Genomic DNA, 21,904 nt, shown 5'->3' with positions numbered 1-21,904 from the left:
GATCATTTGATCCCCTTTTGCAACCTTCTGACAAGCGAAGTCAACGGAGAAAACGAGATTCAATTAACAACCCGGTTACTAACTTAAGAACTGCAGTGATTCAGTTAACCACTGTGGGAAGGAAGGCCATAAAATGGGGCAAAACTCACTTAACAAATGTCTCGATTCACAATAGAAATTCGGGGCTGAATTGTCATACGTTGAGGACCTCCTGTATTATCGCCTTGCTCTGGACTTAAAAAAAAAAGTTTCATCCCCTTTCGCTGGATAATGGTTCCAGCATGAACTCTGTCAAGGCCCTCTTCCTTAATCTTCCTTATTCCTGGGCAGGTTTAGCTGGGAAAAGGACAAGTCAAAGGAGCATTGGTGGTGGCCTTCAAAAGTTCCTGAAGCTCCCTCCAAAGCGAGTGCAAGAACATTTGTACTTTGCTTTGGAAGCTGAAGGAAATAATAATAATAATAATAATAAAAGGATTCCTGCTAAGTATTAAGAGAAAAAAAAATGTCCCAACGCTGCACTGGTTTTTGAAAAGGTGGCAAAAGTGCCTTGAAACGTGGCTTTAAACAGATGGTGAGTTCGGCCTTGGCAAGCCTACCCCGGCCATGTGGATTGGATTAGATGACCTCCCATTGGAACATTAGGAAACTGGGTAGAAGCAGCTGGTGAAAAAGCACAATAATTGAGCCACTTGCCTTAACCTTCTTCCTCTTCCAAAAACTGACATTCCGGGGTGTTGTGGATCAAAAGAAAAAATGTAGCGATGTCGCAACCTTTTCATATTGAGCTAATTCAGAGTGAGGCCAGCCTTTGCTCTGTGTTAGCTTCTTTGAACGATGCCATCCAGATGTGCTGATATTACGAACCGTGGAATTAACAGAATAAGAGTGTTGGAAGGGACCTTGGAGGTCTTCTAGTCCAACCCCCTGCTCAAGCAGGAGAGCCTAGGCCAATTTAATCCTAAGTAGCTTCTGAGATAGAACATAGAATAGATCTGGAAGGGACTTTGGAGGTCTTCTAGTCCAACCCTCTGTTCAAGGCAGGAGACTTTATATCATCTGTCTGTCTGTCCAGTCTCTTCTTAAAAAGCCCCAGTGATGAAGCACCCACAGTTTCTGCTGACAAGCCGTTCCACTGGTGGAGCAGTGGGCTAATGCCTCCTTAAGTAACACCAGCTGCCTGCCATGAGTGCAGGTTCGAGTCCCACCAGGCTCAAGGTTGACTCAGCCTTCCATCCTTCCGAGGTAGGTAAAATAAGAACCCAGATTGTTGGGGGCAATACGCTGACTTTGTAATAATGCCGCTTGGGGTTTGTGTGAAAGCCCTAATAAGCAGGCATATACATAGAATGAAGGCTACTGCTAAGCTTGTAAGCCGCCCTGAGTCTTCGGAGAAGGGCGGGATATAAATGGAATTAAAAAAAATAAAAATAAATAAATAAAAATAACCCTAACCCTAACTCTTAACCCTTAACCCCTAACCCTAACCTCTGACCCTAACTCCTAGAGCCTTGGTGGAGCAGTGGGCTAATGCCTCCTTAAGTAACACCAGCTGCCTGCCATGAGTGCAGGTTCGAGTCCCACCAGGCTGAAGGTTGACTCAGCCTTCCATCCTTCCCAGGTAGGTAAAATGAGGACCCAGATTGTTGGGGGCAATTAAGCTGACTTTGTAATAATGCCGCTTGGGGGGGGGGTGAAAGCCCTAATAAGCAGGCATATACATAGAATGAAGGCTACTGCTAAGCTTGTAAGCTGCCCTGAGTCTTCGGAGAAGGGCGGGATATAAATGGAATTAAAATAAAAATAAAATAAAAAATAAAAATTGTTCTCTCCTTAATTCCAGGTTACTTCTCTCCTTGCTCAGTTTCCATCAGCAGATCCCATGCCTCCAAAGAATGTTCTCTAGAAAGATTTTTAGAAGCCGTAGACGGGAGGAAAAAAGTTAAAATTGTTAACATATGCAGAAAAAAACCCATCACCTACAATGGTTCATATTCTAGGCTCCATGGCAAATCAGTCTAACTGGGAAACAAATGTTAATTAACACTGTGTGTATATTATCTCCATGATTATGCCCATATTACAGACGAGGACTGAGATATAAAACAGGGTAAGAACAGGGACCCGATTCACAACATAAAATAAACTTCACAATTCATAGTTGAGATGGTATTCCTCCATACATCGACTCTGGAATGGAGAATCACGCTGTTAAGTCTCTGAGCCATTCTAGGCTATAGTTGTGAGCCATAACAAAAAATGATTACACAACATTTTCTGCAACATCTAGCAAAGGATTGCCCTGAAACCTTTGAGAGGGAAATCTACCAGGTTTGAAAAGAGGCAACTTTTTACTCCAGATTTGCCACTGATTCGCAACAGCAGTTTGACGGCTGGCAGGGCCGTTCAAAGATGTTAACAAAATGTAGGGAAAAATGAGACAAGCCCTAAAAATGAGACAAGCTCCTTCTTTCTTTGGCCCTTCACATCAGCGTTCTCCTGCTGGGCCACGCCAGAGTTAATCAAGCTTTTAAGGTTTTAGTTAATTGTTGGACCCCAAGAAATTAGTTTAGGCTGGCTTCAGGCCAAGGCTGATAATTTCCAGGCTTTCTATGTTTACCAGCTGGACAATGCAAGAAGGGAGACAAGACAGAACGAATCAAAGGATCAATTGTTGCCGAAGTTCTCAAGAGTCCGAGGAAAAGATAGGTGTATCAGGAGCATCATTAATTACCTCTTTCCCAAGCTTTCTTGGTGAGGACTACCTGTACTTCTTACATATGGTATTTTTTCCCACCTAGGTATAATAACTTTTTAACAGAGTAACAGAGTTGGAAGGGTCCCTAGAGGTCTTCTAGTCTTCTTTGTGCAACAGCAACCAAAAAAGCCTACACAAAAAAGCCTGGATTGTATAAACAGAAGCATAGAATCAACATCATGTGAAGTATTAGTACTGCTTTATAAAACCCTAGTAAAACCACACCTGGAATACTGCAGCCAATTTTGGTCACCATATCACAAAAAAGATCTTGAGAGTTTGGGAAAAAAAATCAGAGAAGAGCAATTAAGATGATCAAAGGCCTGGAGACTAAAACTTGGGTTTGTCTAGTCTAAAGAAAAGAAGAAATAGGGGAGACATGATAGCAGTGTTCCAGTATCTGAGGGGCTGCCACAAGGCAGAGGGGGTCAGATTGTTCTCCAAAGCACCAGAGGGAAGGACAAGCAACAAGGGTTGGAAACTGATCAAAGAGAGAAGCAACCTGGAATTAAGGAGGAACTTCCTGACAGTGGGGACAATCAACCGGTGGAACAGGTTACCCCGAGAAATCGTGGGCACTCCATCACTGGAGATTTTTAAAGAAGAGACTAGACATTCACCTGTCTGACACAGTATAGGTTCTCCTGCTTGAGCAGGGGGCTGGACTAGAAGACCTCCAAGGTCCATGGAGAAAGGTTTTTCTGTGGACCAGACAGGATGGAGCTTTGCTTGTTTGTGCAGCCTACTTGCTGGCATGCTGCGGGCTGGTGCCGGTCCACAGACCGGGAGTGGGGACCCCTGTTCTAGTCCAACCTCTTGCTCAAGCGGGAAACCCTATATATACCAAACTCACCACGTCACGTGATGCAGCGCGACGTATCGCTACGTTTTTTGCCTTTGCGGAGTTGAGGAGGGCGTAGCCTGCGCGTGACGCATCCGGCCCACGGGCCTGCAGTTTGACACCCCTGCCCTATCCCATTTCAGACAAATAACTGTCCAATCTCTTTTTAAAAACCTCCAGTGATGGAGGCCCCCCCCTTTACAAGTTCTGGAGGCAAGTCGTTCATGGAGTCTCCTTGCTAGGGAGAACATGATTCAACACCTCTTTTTCAAGCTCCTTTCATGGCCTGTGATTCTGTGCTCTGCGTTCAACGCCACAGAGATGGGCGACGGAGCATTGGGCAAAACAGAGACGGCAGACAGAAGGAAGGGGAGCGAGGGAGCAAAAGAGGAGGGTCTTCCTATCAACAGAAGGGCCTACAACAAAAGGGAGACATGCAAAGTCATTTTTTTTATCCTTTTATTTATTACGGTTACAGTTCCAAAAATCTTGCCGGTCCAAATTTCTTCCTCTCTTCCTTTATCTTCCTGAGAAGTAAGGAGGGTCAGTCCAAAAAACCGCTTTCTCAACTTAATTTTGTTGCCCAAACTCGGATTCACCTTATCACGACCGTTGCCTTGGTTACCGCTCTTCCTCCAGACCGCCAAGTTACTTCTTTTATTATTTATTATTATTTATTTATTTATTATTATTTATTACGGTTACAGTTTCAAAATCTTGCCGGTCCAAATTTCTTCCTCTCTTCCTTTATCTCCCTGAGAAGTAAGGAGGGTCACGTCCAAAAAAACGCTCTCTCAACTTAATTTTGTTGCCCAAACTCGGATTCACCTTATCACGACCGTTGCCTTGGTTACCGCTCTTCCTCCAGACCGGCTCCCCCCCCCAAGTTACTTCTACGGCTGACAAGAGGCGTCCGAAGGTTCTTCGCCTGGCGACTTCGTTGGGACCCCTCCCAAAAAGGGGGGCCCCTCCCCCTCCCCTCGGGGGGGCGGGGCCTCCGGAGACAGGTGAAACTGGAAGGCTTTGGGGGAGCAGGTGGCGGAAGGCAGCTCGGGGAAGCGTCGCGTGAGAACGCGCGCCGGTAAATCGGACTTCCCCGGGCTGGGAGGAGCCGGGCCGTCGGAACGCATCGGCGGCCGGCGCAGGTGTCCCTCCAACTCCTCCTCCTCCTCCTCCCACTCTGGAAACTCCAGCCGCGGCTGAAAGTGCCCCCACCAGCGCGCTTCTTCTGGGAAAGGGGCGGTGGCGCCTCTGCGCCGTTATATCTGGCCCCTGAGGGCGAGGAAGAGGAGGAGGAGGAAGGAGGAGGAGTGCGCGGCGGTCCCGGAGGAGCCGCAGCTGCGCTCGAGCGCGCCCGCCTGGCGGAAGAGAGGCCAGAGGCAGCCGGAGCCGCGCCGGCTTTTCGCTTTGGCTCTCCGGGCAGAGAGGCGAGAGGAGGAAAAGGAGCAGGAGGCGGGGGGCCCCCAGCGCCCCGGCTGGCCGGAGAGTTACCTGCGGAGGTGAGCGCAGCCTCGCCTTCTGCCTCTGCCTCCCTTCCTTTCGCTTCTTTGCATCCCTTTTGCTTTCTGGCTTCTTCCTCTTTTCTGGCTTTCCTTCCTTTCCCTTTCTCTCCCTCCCCCTCTTTCTTCCTTCCTTCCCTCCCGCCCTCCCTCCCTTCGTTTGCTTAGTCTTCTTTTTTCTCTTTCTCTCTCTCCACCCTTCTTGTCCTTCTCTCTTTCCTTCCTGCCTCTGTTCTTTTTTTTTTTCTTACTTCATGGCTCAGTTCCCCAGCCAGCACGGGGAGGTCAGAGATGAAATAGTGAGGTGTGGTAGGAAGGTGAGAGACTGAGAGTAGGAAAACGTTCCTTCCTTCCTTCCCTCCCTCCCTCCCTCCCTTTCCTCCTTTCCTTTCCTTTCTTTCCTTCCTTCCTTCCTTCCTTCCATCCTTCCCTCCCTTCTTCCCTCCCTCCCTTTCCTCCTTTCCTTTCCTTTCCTTTCCTTTCCTTTCCTTTCCTTTCCATTCCTTTCCTTCCTTCCTTCCTTCCTTCCTTCCTTCCTTCCATCCATCCTTCCCTCCCTCCCTCCTTCCCTCCCTCCCTTTCCTCCTTTCCTTTCCTTTCCTTTCCATTCCATTCCTTTCCTTTCCTTCCTTCCTTCCTTCCTTCCTTCCTTCCTTCCTTCCTTCCTTCCTTCCTTCCCTCCCTCCCTTTCCTCCTTTCCTTTCCTTTCTTTCCTTCCTTCCTTCCTTCCTTCCCTCCCTCCTTCCCTCCCTCCCTTTCCTCCTTTCCTTTCCTTTCCTTTCCATTCCATTCCTTTCCTTTCCTTCCCTCCCTCCTTCCTTCCCTCCCTCCCTTTCTTTCTTTCCTTCCCTCCCTCCCTTTCCTCCTTTCCTTTCCTTTCCTTTCCTTTCCTTCCTTCCCTCCCTCCCTCCCTCCCTCCTTCCCTCCCTCCCTTTCTTTCTTTCCTTCCCTCCCTCCCTTTCCTCCTTTCCTTTCCTTTCCTTTCCTTCCCTTTCCCTTCCTTCCTTCCTTCCTTCCTTCCTTCCTTCCTTCCTTCCTTCCTCTCTCCCTCCCTCTTCGTCTTTTCTTTCTCTCACCAATGAACACAACTAAAGTAGACTGAGAAAATTGCAGAAAATTAGTTGAAATTCCTGACTTCCGGAAAGCCCCCACCACCACCAGCAGCAGCCCGACAGAAAAGAGAGAGAGAGAGAGAGAGAGAGAGAGAGAGAGAGAGAGAGAGAGAGAGCTGTGCTCTTTTCGGTGGGTCATTTCATTTTGGAAAGACTGGATTCATCTCCTCTAATAATGGGGGTGGTAAAATCAGCTGGGTGGAGCCCCAGGACCCCGCAAGCCATACATTGTGCCACTCTTCTCCACTCAGGTGCAAAGGGATGGGGGCCTGGGATGGGGAAGTTAGTAGTTCCTGGAGTTAGTAACCCAGTCCCTTTTGGGACCCCAGGCTCGGCATGCAATCGATTTGCGCATTTGCGCTCAACCAAAATATGTTCTTTTTTTTTGGTGGCTTCAGCTTAGCTCCTCTCATGAATGAGTACATAATCTCCTGCCTGTTTGTTCTAATTAACATCTAGTCAGTCTCCTTAGGTTCGCTGCTGGATATGTGTGCTTAGGATTCTTTTCAAAAAATCAGCTGGCTAGTAGCATTTTTTTCCCCAACTAACACATTTTATTCAAAAGTTGCAAGCCGACCAAAGCAGATGCCTTTTAGTCAAGTTTGTTAGTCAGAAAAGGTGCTGGCATACGCCTGGTTTTTGAGCTTACGGGTAGTCCTCAACTTGTGACAATTCATTTACTGACCGTTCAAATTTACAAGGGCACTGAAAAAAGTGCCGTGACCATTTTTCGCAGTGGCAACCTTTGCAGCATCCCCGTGATCATGTGACCAAAATTCAGATGCCTGGCAACTGGTTCATATTTATGACGGCAGCATCGTCCGGAGGGTCATGTGATCCCCTTTTGCAAGCTAAGTCTATGGGGTAGCCAGATTCACTTAACAACCAGGTTGCTAAGAGCCCTGGTGACGCAGTGGTTAGAATGCAGTATTGCAGACTAATTCTGCTCACTGCCAGGAGTTCGATCCTGACCGGCTCAAGATTGACTCAGCCTTCCGTCCTTCCAAGGTCAGTAAAATGAGGACAGAGATTGTTGGGGGCAAGAGGCTGACTCTGTAAACTGCTTAGAGAGGGCTGTTAAGCGCTGTGAAGCGGTATGTAAGTCCAAGTGCTATTGCTATTGATACTAACTTACCAACTGCAGTGATTCACTTAATAAAAGTGGCAAGTAAGGTCATAAAATAGGGTAAAACCCACTTAAGAAATGTCTCACTTAACAACAGAAATTTTGAGCTCAATTGTGGTCTTAAGTCAAGGACTGCCTGTAAGAAGGCTGTCCCAAACAGGGATGGAAAGTGCAAAATGCAGTCCTGTGCACACCCCAGTTTGTGAGCAAACTGGACTTCAGGGTAGACACGTGTACGAGAATCACCCTTGCTGTCAGTAAGATTCTGCACAATTTCACGTTCCTTTGGGTGAAGTTGTTGGTAATTTCATTCATATTGGAATTTACAATTATTATTTGGGGTTTTTTTAAAAAAAAATCTTTGTATCTCTTGCATATTTTTCTGAGGGGCCAAAATATGTCAGAGAGAGAAAGAATCTCAGCCTCCTAGTACAATAGAGATGCACAGATGTGGCAAAAACTTTTGTGAGTCTATCCTACAAATGCTTTTCCCATGATAAATCCTTTCATTTAAAAAATGTGACTTGAGTTTCTCTGGGCTTCGTGCCACGTAAAATCATAACTTCATTAACCATGATTTGTTGGCTAAGCTACATGAGCTGGTTTGACCTACGTGCTAAAAAAAACCCTAATTCAACCAGACCAGAGTGGTTGGGTTCCCAAACCACATCAGAACAAAAAATGAGGCATAATATGGTTTAGCACAGTGTATGAACATTATCTGTGGTTCTGCATGTTTTTTTTTATAGCAGATCAGATTTTAAACAGTTCCAAGTTTGGCTGTAACATACTGAAGTCATGATATTGCAAGCATATTGCCAATCAATATTTTGCTTATCCCCCCCCCGCCGCCGCCATCAACCTACTTATATAGAGCTGGGGCCCCTTACCATCACAAACCAATCTGCATTTTTTTTCCTATTCCTCATGTCTGTAACTTCTTTCTGTTCTTCCCACCAAACAGACAAAAACTATTACCATGTTCTTCCTGAGCCACGCGCCCCCTTGCATAACTATTCAGGGTGTCATTCCTTCAATCGTTGATCTTAGATACAAAGAGAAAAAGGTATTTCTGCATTTCATTCCAAACCACAGTCCCCTCTAATATTGTTTTCCATGGTACACAGATAAGCTTTGGCAGTTATAAGAGAGTCAGGTTTTGGATTGAAAGCTAATTTAGATTAACGGCCTGCTTTTTCAGAAAGCTGAATGAATTGGGGGGGGGGGGTAGAGAACAGCAAAGGGCAGAGGGACTCTGGTAATGTAGGGGTATTTTTTCCCCTATTTTGCAAGGAGTGGAGGGTGTTTTGGGGATTCAGCTTGGACTCTAGCAATTGCCAGGACAAGTCCCTGCAGTTTTCTTGGCCACATCTTTTGTAAGCCATTGGCTTAATTTCTAAGGCAGAACTAGCATTTGGTCCTAGCTTAGTGCCTCTAACCATTGTACCAAGCTGCACTCATTACCTTCAAATCAGTCCAAACTCTTCGTGACTGCCTGGATGAAATCCTGCATTTTCTTGGCAACATTTTCTGAAATGTTTTTTCCCTAATGTTCTTCCTAGAGTTGGGAGAGCTTAAAGTTCCCCAGATGGCTTCATGCCTAGGGCAGCACTAGAACTCACCGTCTCCCGGTTTGAGTCTGCTGCTTTCACCACTACACCAAATTGCTCTTCGTGGCAAGGCTGGGAGTACTTTTTCTTATTCTGCAGTGGTTCCTCTTCCTTGTTTATTCTTGTAGTCAGCCGGAGGTGATGTTCTCATGATGTTGTTTGCAAGTTCATAGCATTTATGGTTGATAATAGTAAAGCACATCACATATTGGACTTGATTGGTCTTGGAGCAAAAGGGGAGAGCAATTTGGTCTGGTCTGGTCTGGAAGTGTCTAGAATGAGTTGCCAAGGTTAGCAAACTTTGGTGCACAACTAAGGTAAAGCCTTCTTCATGTCAGCTTAGCCTTTGGTTCTGTGTTGTGATTCAGGGTCAGCCTGTGGGTTCGGCAGTTGGGTCGGACGACTCAGAGGAGGAGGAGGGGGGTGTTGAAGAGCTTGCTGATGATGGCCTTGAGGCTCCGCAGAGCCCTCAGCCGGGCCCCTCCCACTTGGTCATGACGGAGACCCAGCTTTTTGAGCCTGACAGCGTGGATGAAGATGACCCACAGCTGGCCCTGTTCAAGGACGCCCGACGCAGGAGGCAGTCAATTAGGAGTAAACAGAGGAAGGCAATGGGGCACCTCAGAAGGAGGCAGAGAGAGGCCACACCCTGAACTGTATAAAAGGGGAATGTGTGGGAGGGCTGGTTTGCTGAAGGCAACCGCTTGGATAGTTCCTGTTTCTTAGCTCCTGTTTCATGGTTAGTGTCTTGTCTTGCTCTGTTTTATGTGAATAAATTGGGCAGGCTTCATTCCAGCCTCTTGCCGTTTGTAAAGGGGTTGTCCCTGCTTTTGCTGCAGGGCCGGTAGCAGGCTGGTACAGAACAGTTCTGGACACGACCATGATGGTTTTCTTGCAACAATGTAGAAGTCTCCACATAGACTTTTTCTGGGGCATTGGAGTCAGGCCTATAACCCAATGTTTTTCTAACCTGGCAAATTTGAGAGGTGTGGGCTTCAACTCCTAGAATTCTAGGGATTCTGGGAGTTGAAGTCCACACCTTTTAAAGTTGCCAACTTTGAGTAACATTGCTCTAGCCTTGAGATGTCCTAGTACTCACTACCCTAATACTGTACTAACCAGGTCCTCCTGGTGACTCAGCTAAAGAGCCAAGCCCAGCTAAAATGAATATTTCTAAACCGGGAGGTCTCCAAACTTGGCAACTTTAAGACTTGTGGACTTCAACCCCCAGATGTCTGTGGAGATTCTCAGTCAACCAGGTCATAGTTGTCGCAAAGGTGCTTTTTCAGAACGCAACTGGATTGTTTGTTTGTTTTTTTTCCTTGAGGAAGAATCATAGCTGGCTGGGGAATTCTGGGAACTGAAGTCCACAAGTCCTAAAGTTGCCAAATTTGGAGACCCCTGTTCTAAGCTCTGGTTAGAGCTTAGCATATTGTGTAAACATTATGCATTTAAGAAATCTCAGTTGTAAGTGGTAGTTTGGTGTGGCTTGTGAAACCAGCAGTGAATCGGAGCCTTGCACAGGGGAAGCGTCTCTCCTGCATCCTCCCCCACCCCCGTTGGTCAGTCTTTGATAAAAATTGCCAGTCTCAGAAGGCTTGGTGGATGGATTGTGTTTGTGTAACACACCGGGGGGGGGGGGGAGAAGGTTGCCAGCCACATTCCAGCCAAGCTTATTTTACCAACTTGGTCCATGAGGCCAGTTTATTTTATCTATTTATTAGATTTTGCGAGGGAGTGACTGGCCCAAAGTCACCCAGCGGGCTTTCATGCCTAAGGCAGGATTAGAACTCATAGTCCCCTGATGATTGGCCCAAAGTCACCCAGCGGGCTTTCATGCCTAAGGCGGGACTAGAACTCACAGTCTCCTGATGATTGGCCTAAAGCAGGCATGTCAAACTGCCAGCCCACAGGCCAGATGCATTACTCTGAAACCACGCCCACCCCATTGCCGGCAATGGGGAAAGAGTTGCGATGTGACGTCGCGGGTTTGACATGCCTGGCCTAAAGTCACCCACTTGGCTTTCATGCCTAAGGCAGAACTAGAATTCATGGCCTCCTGATTTATAGGCCAGCACCTTAACCACTACATCAGCTAACTCTCATGATCTGTCTTTTGTCAGTCAGGAAAATCTGCTGGAAAATTCTGCTTCTGGAGAGTTCTCGGATCATTCTTGAGGCAAAAGTTGCTTCAGGGTCAAAAGAAGATGCCAGATCTTAAACAGACATATTATTATCCTCCCCCATCGAGCCCACAGTTGGATATGTCCTGGTGGTGTCCTTTCCCATTGCTAACCAGGTCTGACCTGACTTAGATTTCAGAGGTCCGCTTGTGTCCTCAGAATGTGGCTGCTTTCACGGACACACAACCTGCAGACAACTGCTACGCAGGCGGTGTGTTCAGAGAAGTGCCTTGATATTTTGAAGCAGCAGAGTATTGGGTGGCCAAGTTGGGATTCTGAATGTTCCACATTCTTTTCAGTCCATTTCTCCTTTAGCCAAGAGCTGCACATTGCAGACAAGAAGGAGGGGTTTGATTCCTGGGGGGAGGGAATGGGAAACTCTTTTGTACTCTTGTTTTAATGAAACAAAACAGTCAATTTTTTCCCCCATCTTCAGTTGTCTGTCCTATTTACAACACAGATGTATAATAAGAAAAAAAATCTTGCTATTTCTGATTGTAAACATGCCAGCGGTATATTTGCATCCCAGAAAGATATCTTCAGTAAGACTCATATCAGCACCTGCTAGAATCCCCTTGCATTTTAGTGAAGTTTGGGGAAATAAATTATAGGAATTGGATAGCTGGTGACTGACACCTGCAGGGGCGGAGCTTGGCATGATACCCATGGGTGGGCGGAGCCTAAAGGCTTGGAACTTTGTTCCTTCTCCTGAGTTTAGCAGGCAAAAATCTTTGCCTTAAGTCTCCACCCTAAATCTTTGTCTTCAGGGTTGCAAAGAGAACGCGACCTCCCAAATCAGCAGAATTTTGGGGAGATTTGAAATTCTTGGAGGAAGGATTAAGCCCCTCAATGAATAGAGGACCCCTAAATGTTTACCTCGTTTTGTTCAGGCTCTTTCTGGTTACAGATGAGGCTGGGTTTTTTCTTCCCTCATTTAAGGTATGAGAAAGTTGATTGGAATATAGGATATGAATCCCCAGCCGCAAGGAATATTTATGAGGCGTAAGAAGAGTATTTAGCAAGAATATTTTCTGCCTTCCCTGTTCATGCCCATTTTCAGATCCAATATAACTCATTTCTGCAGAGCTTTTACAGCCAAATCCAAATAGCACTTAGCAATAGCGCTTATATACCATTTCATAGTGTTTTTACAGCCCTCTCTAAGCAATTTACAGAGTCAGCCTGTTGCCCCCAGCAATCTGGGTCTTCCTTTTACCGACCTCAGAAGGCTGGAAGGCTGAGTCAACCCTGAGCCAGTGAAAATTGAACTGCTGGCAGTCGGCAGAATTAACCTGCAATACGGCATTTTAAAGGGGACGCGGTAGCTCAGTGGGTTAGGACGCTGAGCTTGTCGATCAGAAGGTCGGCAGTTTGGCGGGTCGAATCCCGAGTGTCGCGTAACAGAGTGAGCACCTGTTACTCGTCCCAGCTTCTGCCAACCTAGCAGTTCGAAAGCACGTAAAAATGCAAGTAGAAAAATAGGGACCACTACGGTGGGAAGGTAACAGCGTTCCGTGCGCCTTTGGCGTCCAGTCATGCCGGCCACATGACCTCGGACAAGCGCTGGCTCTTCGGCTTTGAAACGGAGATGAGCACCGGCCCCCAGAGTTGGAAACGACTAGCACGCACGTGCGGGGGAACCTTTACCTTTACCTTTACGGCATTTTAACTGCTGCACCACTTTGGCGCCCATTGACTTTTGGCTACAAAGGTTAAAAGTTCCCTTGGATCCTTTTGTTCATAAGAAAATGATGGCTGACGGGCTTATAAAAACCACAATTTAGGAGAAGAGTTTGATCTGCACATTAAAATCTTTCTAAAGCTTTCTTTTCGGGGTCCACTCATATGAATATTTCTACCAGCCCTAGAAGGAATAGCTAAGCTTGTGCCAAACACCCTGAGCTTATTTCTAGATTCTTCTAGAGTTCTAAAGAGAGAGAGCAAGCAGCAGCCTTGATCCAATATCTTATTTGAGTCTTGAGCTGAGAAGTTCCCCAAGAAGTTTCTGTGCCCTTCGGTTGTTTGTTTCCTGTTCCTAATCCAGAGGTTTCCACATTACACCACCCCGACTCTTGAACTGAAAGAGGAGGTGGCCCTAAGTCCCTCTTAAACCTCTGTGGTTGAGAAAAAAAGAGAAGGTAGATCTTCCTACTCTTAGTCCATCATCTTCCCCACCCCACCTCACTAGTTCATCTACTCTCCTCATGCTGGCTGGGGAATTCTGGGAATTGAAGTCCAGGCACCTTAAAGTTGCTGAGGTTGAGAAGCCCAGGTTTATACAGTCAATGGAGATCGTGGGATGTTGAGGGATCGTGGCTGTTGATTCTTTTATACGACCTCTTTGTGTCCTTGTATGGAATGAGTGCCCAGATAGCAAGCGAGAAGGGAGACAGGGATGGGTTGGAGTTACAAGGAACCCTTCAGAGTTACAACAGTATGGGAAATGTCTGTGGGAATTCTCCATTATTCCAGATCATGGTTGTCCCAGAAGTGCTTTTTCCAAAAGGCAAATGGATTTTCTTGGGGGTTTTTTTCCCTTGAAAATGTTTTGCTTCTCCCAAAAATGGAAAAGAAAGGAAACACCCACTGAAGAAGAAATAATAGATAAAATTTTATCCTGCGCTGAAATGGACAGGTTAACCCCTAGAGATCAAAAATAAGAATGAAACGGAGTATCATGAAATTGGGCAAAATTTGTACAATTGGTCAGAGTTAAGGAGGATCGCTGAGATGAACATTGTTTGAGTGGTTGATAATGTAAGGATTTCTTATTAGCATCTATATAATGGACATAACTGAAAGATATGTAAATATAACGCTGAGGACTGAATGACAATTTACTAAAAAAACCAACAGATGTTATATGTACAGTTTGTAATACTCGGTCCTGTTATAGACTGTATTTTAGGTTTTTGTTATTTCTTTCTGTAACATAAGATAATACTAATAGTAGTGTTGTAGCTAGGGAAGTTGAATCATGTCCACTTTTGTTTTTAAATGTATATTTAATTTAAAAAAAAAAAGAAAATGTTTTGCTTCTCATCCAAGAAGCTTCTTCAGTTCTTCCTGCCAAACACTGGAAAGAAAAAGAGATGCCGAATGTTGACGAATGGATTTTGAAATTGACTGAATCAGCAGAGATACTGAAATTAACTGCTTTGAATAGAGATATTGGACTAGACAGCTTTATAAGAGACTGGAAACTCTTTGTGGAATTCCTACATGCTAAATATAATAACACAGGGTTAACAGAGGGATTTGGAGATTAGTGTAATGTTTAGCTCAACCTGTTTGACTTTTTCTTCTTTCTTCATATATATATATATATGAATTTATGAATATATATATATGAATTTATTGCTTTTTCTTTTCTTTTAGCACCCAGCCATCCTACCTGTTAAATGTTAAATTTAATTCACCATTTTTTCTTCTTTTTTTGTACACTTTTCTTTTTTGTTGCTGTTAGAGTTGAATGTATGCTTTTGTTTTATTTTGCTTGCTTGTCTTGCTGTTTTGTATTTTATTTTCTATGATAAAAGTCTGGGGATTTTCCCATTATGCCCTCCTGGTTCTGCTGTTCTCTCTAGTCCTTTCAATCCCATTTTTTAAAGCCGATGCTTAGCCTGGATTTTAGCGGATCTTCAAGGAAAGAGAATACGAATTGAAAAGGGCAAAATAGTTACAACAACAGACCCAGAAATTAAAAAAATAGGTTTCCCCAGCAAGGGCAGGGAAGAGAATGCATGTTGCCTATTAAAAATTAATTGTGCTTTATTGAAAGATGTAAACTTCAAATTAAAAAAAGGAACCAAGGGGTTATGTGCAGTCACAGCTGTGTGTCCTGGCAATGTGGTTTCTCACAACATTTTTGACCTCAAGGTACCCTTCCTTTTGAGCTATTGGAATGAAAAGATGCCTCTGACATTCCAAAACAAAGCATAAGTTGCAACATTGCTCTTTTAAAAAAATATATTTGCTCAAATAATTACCGGTAGCTTTCAACTTGCTTTCTCATGGCCATACTTAGACCATCTTGCTTAAAGCTGGCAATACTTGGGTAGAGGCTGAGATCCAAGAAGGAAGGCTTCTGTGTTCAGCTTAGATATGTTTGTCTGTCTCCTGCCTTTGGAATTGCAATAAAATTCCAACCATGGTTTAGATTTGGGGTGAGTTCATCCATCCAGATATACCATAATAGAATTTCTTTCCTTCAGTTTAGTGCTTTGAATAAATCAAGCCATCGCAATTTTACATTCGGAATTATGTCTTGGTATGAAGTCCAAATCTAGCACATATGACTTTTTTTTTTAAAAAAAAAGGCTACTCTGAATATTCAAACTGAATAGAAGACTCAGAGCAGCCATGGTTTGTTTGGACAATGGTTTGTTGGACAATCCCACAGTCAGTCTTCCAGATGAGACAAGTAGTTACAGATATTTTTTTTAAAAAAAAAATCCTGATTATTTTAGGTCTCCTGTTTTCTCTCTCCTTTTTTAAAAAACAAACAATTCTGAGTCTTGGAGGAGGTACACACAACCCAGGAAACCCCAATGAAACAACAACAATGTGTTGCCACATTGTTCTTTTCAAAGCAAGAACATCCAATGTTAGCAACACATTGTTGTCGTTTCGCTGGGGTTTCTGGGATTGTGTGTACCTCCTCCAAGACTCAAGATTGTGATGCAGATTTCTCCAGGCAAGGATATTGTGGCTTCGTGGCCCATATACCCAGTTTTCAAACAATTTGGATGCATTTTGTTCATCATTTCCCCCAATACCATTGTTTTCAGATTTTTCTCCATTTTAACAAATTGTTATTTGGAAACTACATTACAAATACTGTATAGAGAATTGAAGATTTCCTGTGCTTGCTGTATACCCTTTGGGGGGGGGGACTGCTTCAAAGTAAAATTAGATAAGCCTCCCATTCAAATGCCAATTAAATCAATTTCTCCCCCATGTCCCCTAGGCGCGGGGGGGGGGGGCGCAGCATTAAGTGCAACTGTGCTCATTGTGTATTCCAAAACACTTTGCAGCCCATAAAAAACGTGCAAAGCAGACATATCAACCTGGCAAAACGCCTCTTTCAGTACTCTGCACCAGAACGAAATCCCTACAGACCAGTTTTTAGTCTCCTTCGCCTGGCTGAACTGGTTTCCCATCTGTGCCTAATTCTCTTGCAAGAATTCAGTTCTGAAGAGCAGGATCCATTCTAAATAAGACTATATTTCCTCTCCTAGAACTGCACACCCTGTTGTTGTTTTTTTACGTCAAGAGTTCTTCTACGTCCTCTTCCTCGATGGGCGGCATGAAGAAAAAGTGGAATCTGGAACACGTCCGCTTGATTTGTGCCTGCTTGCTTTGCCTCATTTTCACGGAGGAAAGCAAAACAGAATCAGGAAAATGTAAGTAGATTTTTGGCGGTAGGTTGGAAGCCGTAATTAACACTTGGCTGCGGGAAAGCATCCAGAATAAGCCTTTGGGGCCTACATGTATGCATGTGATTTGCGAGCTAATTGGAGAGCGGTGATAATCCACAGGAGCGGTTCTTCTGATGATCATTAATTAAATGAATTTTAATCAAGCTACATGGTTCGTGATTGTGGAAGGGCTGCGTCCTGCAAACTAACATTAAAGGATTATTTGCATGCTTTTGCATACCTTACCCGTCTTCTCCCACAACCCAAGCCTAACAAAGAATAATGGCAGCAGATTTGGTTCTGGATGTCCAGAACTGTCCCCAACCCAAAAAATAGCTGTGACCCCCCCCCAACATGTTTGGTCTCCATCCAGCCACAGCAATGTGAGATGGAATATTTTCTCCAAACAAGTGTTCTCAAACGAAATGAAAACATGTTCTGAATTTCGTTTGTGTTGGTTTTTTATCCCTGTTGCAAAATTTTCCATCGTTACTTTTTTTTTCCATGGAAAAATCTTTGCAAAAAAGCAACTCCTGTATTAATTAAAATAATTAACAACATAACAAATTGCAGACCATTTGGGTCAAAGTGAACTTCTAGAATAAATGCAAAATCGGTCTTATTTACAAAATCTGTCGAGAGGATTAAAAAAAAAAGATTGCTTTCCAGATGTCAACTCAAGTTGAGTTCACTCAACAGGTTTAAATAGATTACAAACCTAGGTTTGGCATTCAGATAATATAGTCAATTTTTGGTTTATTATAATACAAACCCAGGTGATTTCATTAGCTAATATTTTAATGATGGCTGAATTTCCAGTACCAAATTAAGGGCATTATGTGAGATACTGTAAAGACCGCCACCCTTGGGGGGTTTTCAGAGACACCATGCACTCCTATAATGGAAAGGGCAATTTGATATCTTCCAGAGGTTTTATAGACCAGCTCCCACATGGATCCAGACAATTTTTTTAAAAAAAATCCCATTTATATCCTGCCCTTCTCCGAAGACTCAGGGCGGCTTACAATCTAAGAAGCACAAATCAATGTGCTTAGCAATTGAGATCCAGATATATATTTTTTCTAATTTTACTTTGCCTCCCTAGTTCTCTCTCTTTTGATTGGTACGTTTCTTCATGCTGAAGCAAGAGGGGGGAAAAATATATGGACAAGAACAACATTGAATTCAAAGATGGAGGAAAGAGACTGTCCAGCAAGGAATGATATTAAAGGAGGATCTGACTGAAGGATCTCTGACCTCCTTTATATTACTTGGAAGATCCTTTTTTAAAATGGGTGAATGGGTTGGGTGCTTTCAAACAAGTCTGTGTCTATTTGAAAAATGCGAGATTTTGGGGGATGGGGGGAATTAAAAGCCAGGTTAAAAATCACCTAGAGGACCATCTGGTTCAGAAAGCTGATTGCTTTCAGAAGATTAAGCCAAACTGAGATTAAAGCAAACCAAGATGCGAAGCAAGGAGCTATGTTTCCAACTGTCTTGAATGACCTCAATACCAATAGGATTTAGGGGCATTTGGCTTAACACTTATCAAAAGAGGATTAATTTTATAAAATTCAGTGAATCGGGATTTACTGAATTTTTGACATAAATGTCGCTAGAAGAGATGTTTATGCTGAGCAGGATCTTGCAAATCTCATAATCAAGCTAACAAGTCAATCCATGATGCCCATTCAAAGAAATCTGATAAGGAGATACAGAGTTGAATGTCCCATGAAGCAAGCCAACATACATCCCAGCATTTTAAGCATAAAATAGTAACAATCCCATCTATGCTGACTACAATAATGATGTACATCTTTTCTACCAGTTCACAGTATCTCTCTGTCTCTCTCTGCCTCCCTCCTTCCCTCTCTCTTTTGCAGATTCAGAAACCTATTGCATGTTTCAAGATAGGAAGTATCGAGTAGGAACAAAATGGAAACCGTACCTTGAGCCCCATGGAATTATTCCCTGTCTCGACTGTTTCTGCTCAGAGGTAATGTGATGGGATCTAGTCAGGAGGGGGATTCCCAGGAGAGAGGGGGTCAATTTCAGAGGAGTAAGAGGCAACTCAGCCCAGAGGTCCTCTGTGACAGAAAGAGGTTGAAGGCAGCTCCTCCTTAATAGTTCCCAGAGTATATGGTAGATACAGAAAGTAAGAGTCCTCAGTCTGGCAAGAGTTTGGTCTATAGGTGTGAAAACAAGAAAGATCTCAGCTTGGAAAGATGGTTCCTGGTTTTGAGCCTGACACAGGCTGATTGTGGAATTCTGGGAGCTGAAGTCCACACATGAAGTCTGAGGGATTCTGGGAGTTGAAGTCCACAAGTCATAAAAGAGCCAAGGTTGCCTACGCCTGCCCTGGGGCATAAGGAAATAGCCACTTGGCACACTACAATGTATTTACACAAAGTCTTTTTCTCTGCTTTGATTTCTTCAGAGGAGGAACGTGCTGTGTATGAAAGTCAAGTGTGAAACCTTGCGGTGTTCCAGCCCGATACATGACTCCTCGGAATGCTGCCCAAAGTGTCCAGGTAACCTGCGTCTGTCGTGCAACAGAGCTGGAATATTGGCTGCCCAAAATGCCAGAAGGGAACCAACTGATCATTGACCATGTCCAAAAATAACCAAAGGAGGCTGTCACGCAGCAAAACACTATTATACAGTCCATTTGCGATGGGCAGAGTGCCCTGTGAATACGGCCTCTTGTTCCCCATAGAATTTCTATGGGTTTCTAATTTTTCTTCATTACAGAGCATTAATTTTGGTGGTGTGCCCTTCATCTCAGACAGGGGTCTTCAAACCTGGCCCTTTTATGACTTATGGACTTCAACTCCCAGAATTCCTCAGCCAGCATGCCTCATTGCATGCTGGCTGAGGAATTCTGGGAGTTGAAGTCCATAAGTCATAAAAGGGCCAGGTTTGAAGACCCCTGATCTAGGACAAATCGTCTTTGCCTTCTCTTCCTTTTTTTAGTATGTGGTACTCCTTTTTTAAGGGGACGCGGTGGCTCAGTGGGTTAGGACGCTGAGCTTCTCGATCAGAAGGTCGGCAGTTTGGCGGGTCGAATCCTGAGTGCCTGTTACAGCTCGTCCCAGCTTCTGCCAACCTAGCAGTTCGAAAGTACGTAAAAATGCAAGTAGAAAAATAGGGACCACTACGGTGGGAAGGTAACAGTGTTCCGTGCACCTTTGGCGTCTAGTCATGCCGGCCACATGACCACGGAGACGTCCTCGGACAAGCGCTGGCTCTTTGGCTTTGAAACGGAGATGAGCACCGGCCCCTAGAGTCGGAAACGACTAGCACGCATGTGTGGGGGAACCTTTACCTTTACTCCTTTTTTTGAATGCGCTTCTTAATATCTGGCTGGCTGTTTCCATACAGGTAGTTCTTGACTTAATGGCCACAACTGAGCCCAAAATTTCTGCTGCCCAGCAAGATGGATGTTAAATGAATTCTGACCCACTTTAGGACTTTTCTTGCCACCGTTTTTAAGTCAACCACTGCGGTTGTTAAATTGGTGATGCCACGCTTGTTAAGTGAATCTGGCTTCTCCATTGATTTTGCTTGCCAGAAGGTTGCAAAAGGGACACAAAAATGTGAGCCAGTTGCCAAGCATCTGGATTTTGATTTTGTGGCCATGGGGATGCTGCTGTGCTTGCAAGTATGGTTGTAAGTACGAAAAACAGTCATAGGTCCATTTTTTCAGTGCTTTTGTAAATTCGGACAGTCACTAAATGAACTGTAGTTAGTCAAGGACCACCTGTGTATTGAAAGTCCATCTCCCCCCCCCGATAAACAAACAATGGTCTTCTTTTTCTGCAAAAGGTAATCAGGTTAGGTTTAGGTTTATTCAATTTCTATACCGCCTTTCTCCCGAAGGACTCAGGGCGGTTAACAGGGCATATATAAATAAATAACAGTACAAAAATAAAAAAGAAATTAAACCAATGCCCAATTAAAATACAATGACAATAAAATAGTAAAAAACCCGTTAAAAACCCCTCCCCATCAGGCCAGACCAGCTAGTTCAAAGAAGTGGGTCTTCAGCCCGCGGCGGAAGGAGCGAAGGTCCGATGCCATCCGGAGCTCAACCGGCAGTTGGTTCCATAATGCCGGGGCGCCCACAGAGAAGGCCCTCCCCCTGGGGGCCACCAGTCGACATTCCCTGACCGGAGGCACCCTGAGGAGGCCCTCTCTGTGGGCACGCACAGGGCGGAGGGGAGTTGACGCCGGCAGCAGATGGTCCTCGAGGTATCCGGGACCCATGCCATGTAAGGACTTGAAGATCATAACCAAAACCTTGAACCTCACCCGGAAGACAACTGGTAACCAATGCAGCTCGCGGAGCAAAGGTGTAACATGGGAGTACCGGGAAACTCCCAAGACAACTCTCGCGGCTGCATTCTGTACCAGTTGGAGCCTCCGAGTGGTCTTCAAGGGAAGCCCCATGTAGAGAGCAGAATTGTCAACCACATTTGCTGCAATCTGACATTGCTTTATAACAAGTCGAGGTCAGTCAGAAAAATAGAGAGCCAGTGGGCCTTTGTGACTGTATACATGGGTCTGTACAGGGATATTTATTATATTTCAAGAGATCGTGTTATAACAGAGAGGAAGCCAGAAATTTCTAAAGGGCAAGAAAAATCTTCCCACATGCTAAACATCTGGTGGCTTGAAGCTCTTGCTACTTTTTCATCCTCTTGCTTATTGCCACTTGGGAAAGAGTCTCACATGTACAACATTAAGGTAAAGGTAAAGGTTCCCCCGCACATGCGAGCTAGTCATTTCCAACTCTAGGGGCCGGTGCTCATCTTCGTTTCAAAGCCGAAGAGCCAGCGCTTGTCCGAGGACGTCTCCGTGGTCATGTGGCCGGCATGACTAGACGCCAAAGGCGCACGGAACGCTGTTACCTTCCCACCGTAGTGGTCCCTATTTTTCTACTTGCATTTTTACATGCTTTCGAACTGCTAGGTTGTACAACATTACCACGGAATAATTGGATCAACATTGCCCAGAGAGCAGGTATTGTGTAATGCAACAGAACAGCAGGCAAGGATTTGATGGTGGTAGCTGAATGTGTATTTGGAAATTAGTAACCTGTAGTCTACTTGTGAAGAGGATTCAGAATTCATTCATGTGGAAAGGTTGTCTGAAAGTTGAATTATTGCAACTGGACTAATCAACCAATTGAATCATCAGTTAGTGATGCTCAATCATCAATCAAGCAATGGAACAGCTTGCCTTCAGAAGTTGTGGGTGCTCCCTCCCTGGAGGCTTTCAAAAAGAGACTGGAGGACTATTTGTCTGAAATGGTTTAGGATCTCCTGCTCAAGCAGGCGGTTGGACTAGAAGATCTCC

At 44.7% G+C, this 21,904-nt stretch overlaps 1 protein-coding gene across 1 annotated transcript in view; it reads left to right on the top strand.

Moving 5' to 3' along the window:
* The window catches only part of CHRDL1 (chordin like 1), a gene marked incomplete at its 5' end in the record, with an annotated part of 114,282 nt that overhangs the window by 68,635 nt on the left and 23,743 nt on the right, over positions 1-21,904 (top strand). The window contains 4 exons of the mRNA XM_081336438.1: positions 4,874-5,095; positions 16,402-16,531; positions 18,430-18,542; positions 18,984-19,077. Coding sequence (XP_081192564.1) covers positions 4,874-5,095; positions 16,402-16,531; positions 18,430-18,542; positions 18,984-19,077 — 559 coding nt within the window. The remainder of the gene's footprint in view (positions 1-4,873; positions 5,096-16,401; positions 16,532-18,429; positions 18,543-18,983; positions 19,078-21,904) is intronic.

Source organism: Vipera berus (assembly GCF_964194415.1).
Source record: "Vipera berus genome assembly, chromosome: 11".
Lineage (NCBI taxonomy): Eukaryota > Metazoa > Chordata > Lepidosauria > Squamata > Viperidae > Vipera > Vipera berus.
Note: the sequence above shows the minus strand (reverse complement) of the source record. Positions and strands in the feature narration are given on the sequence as shown.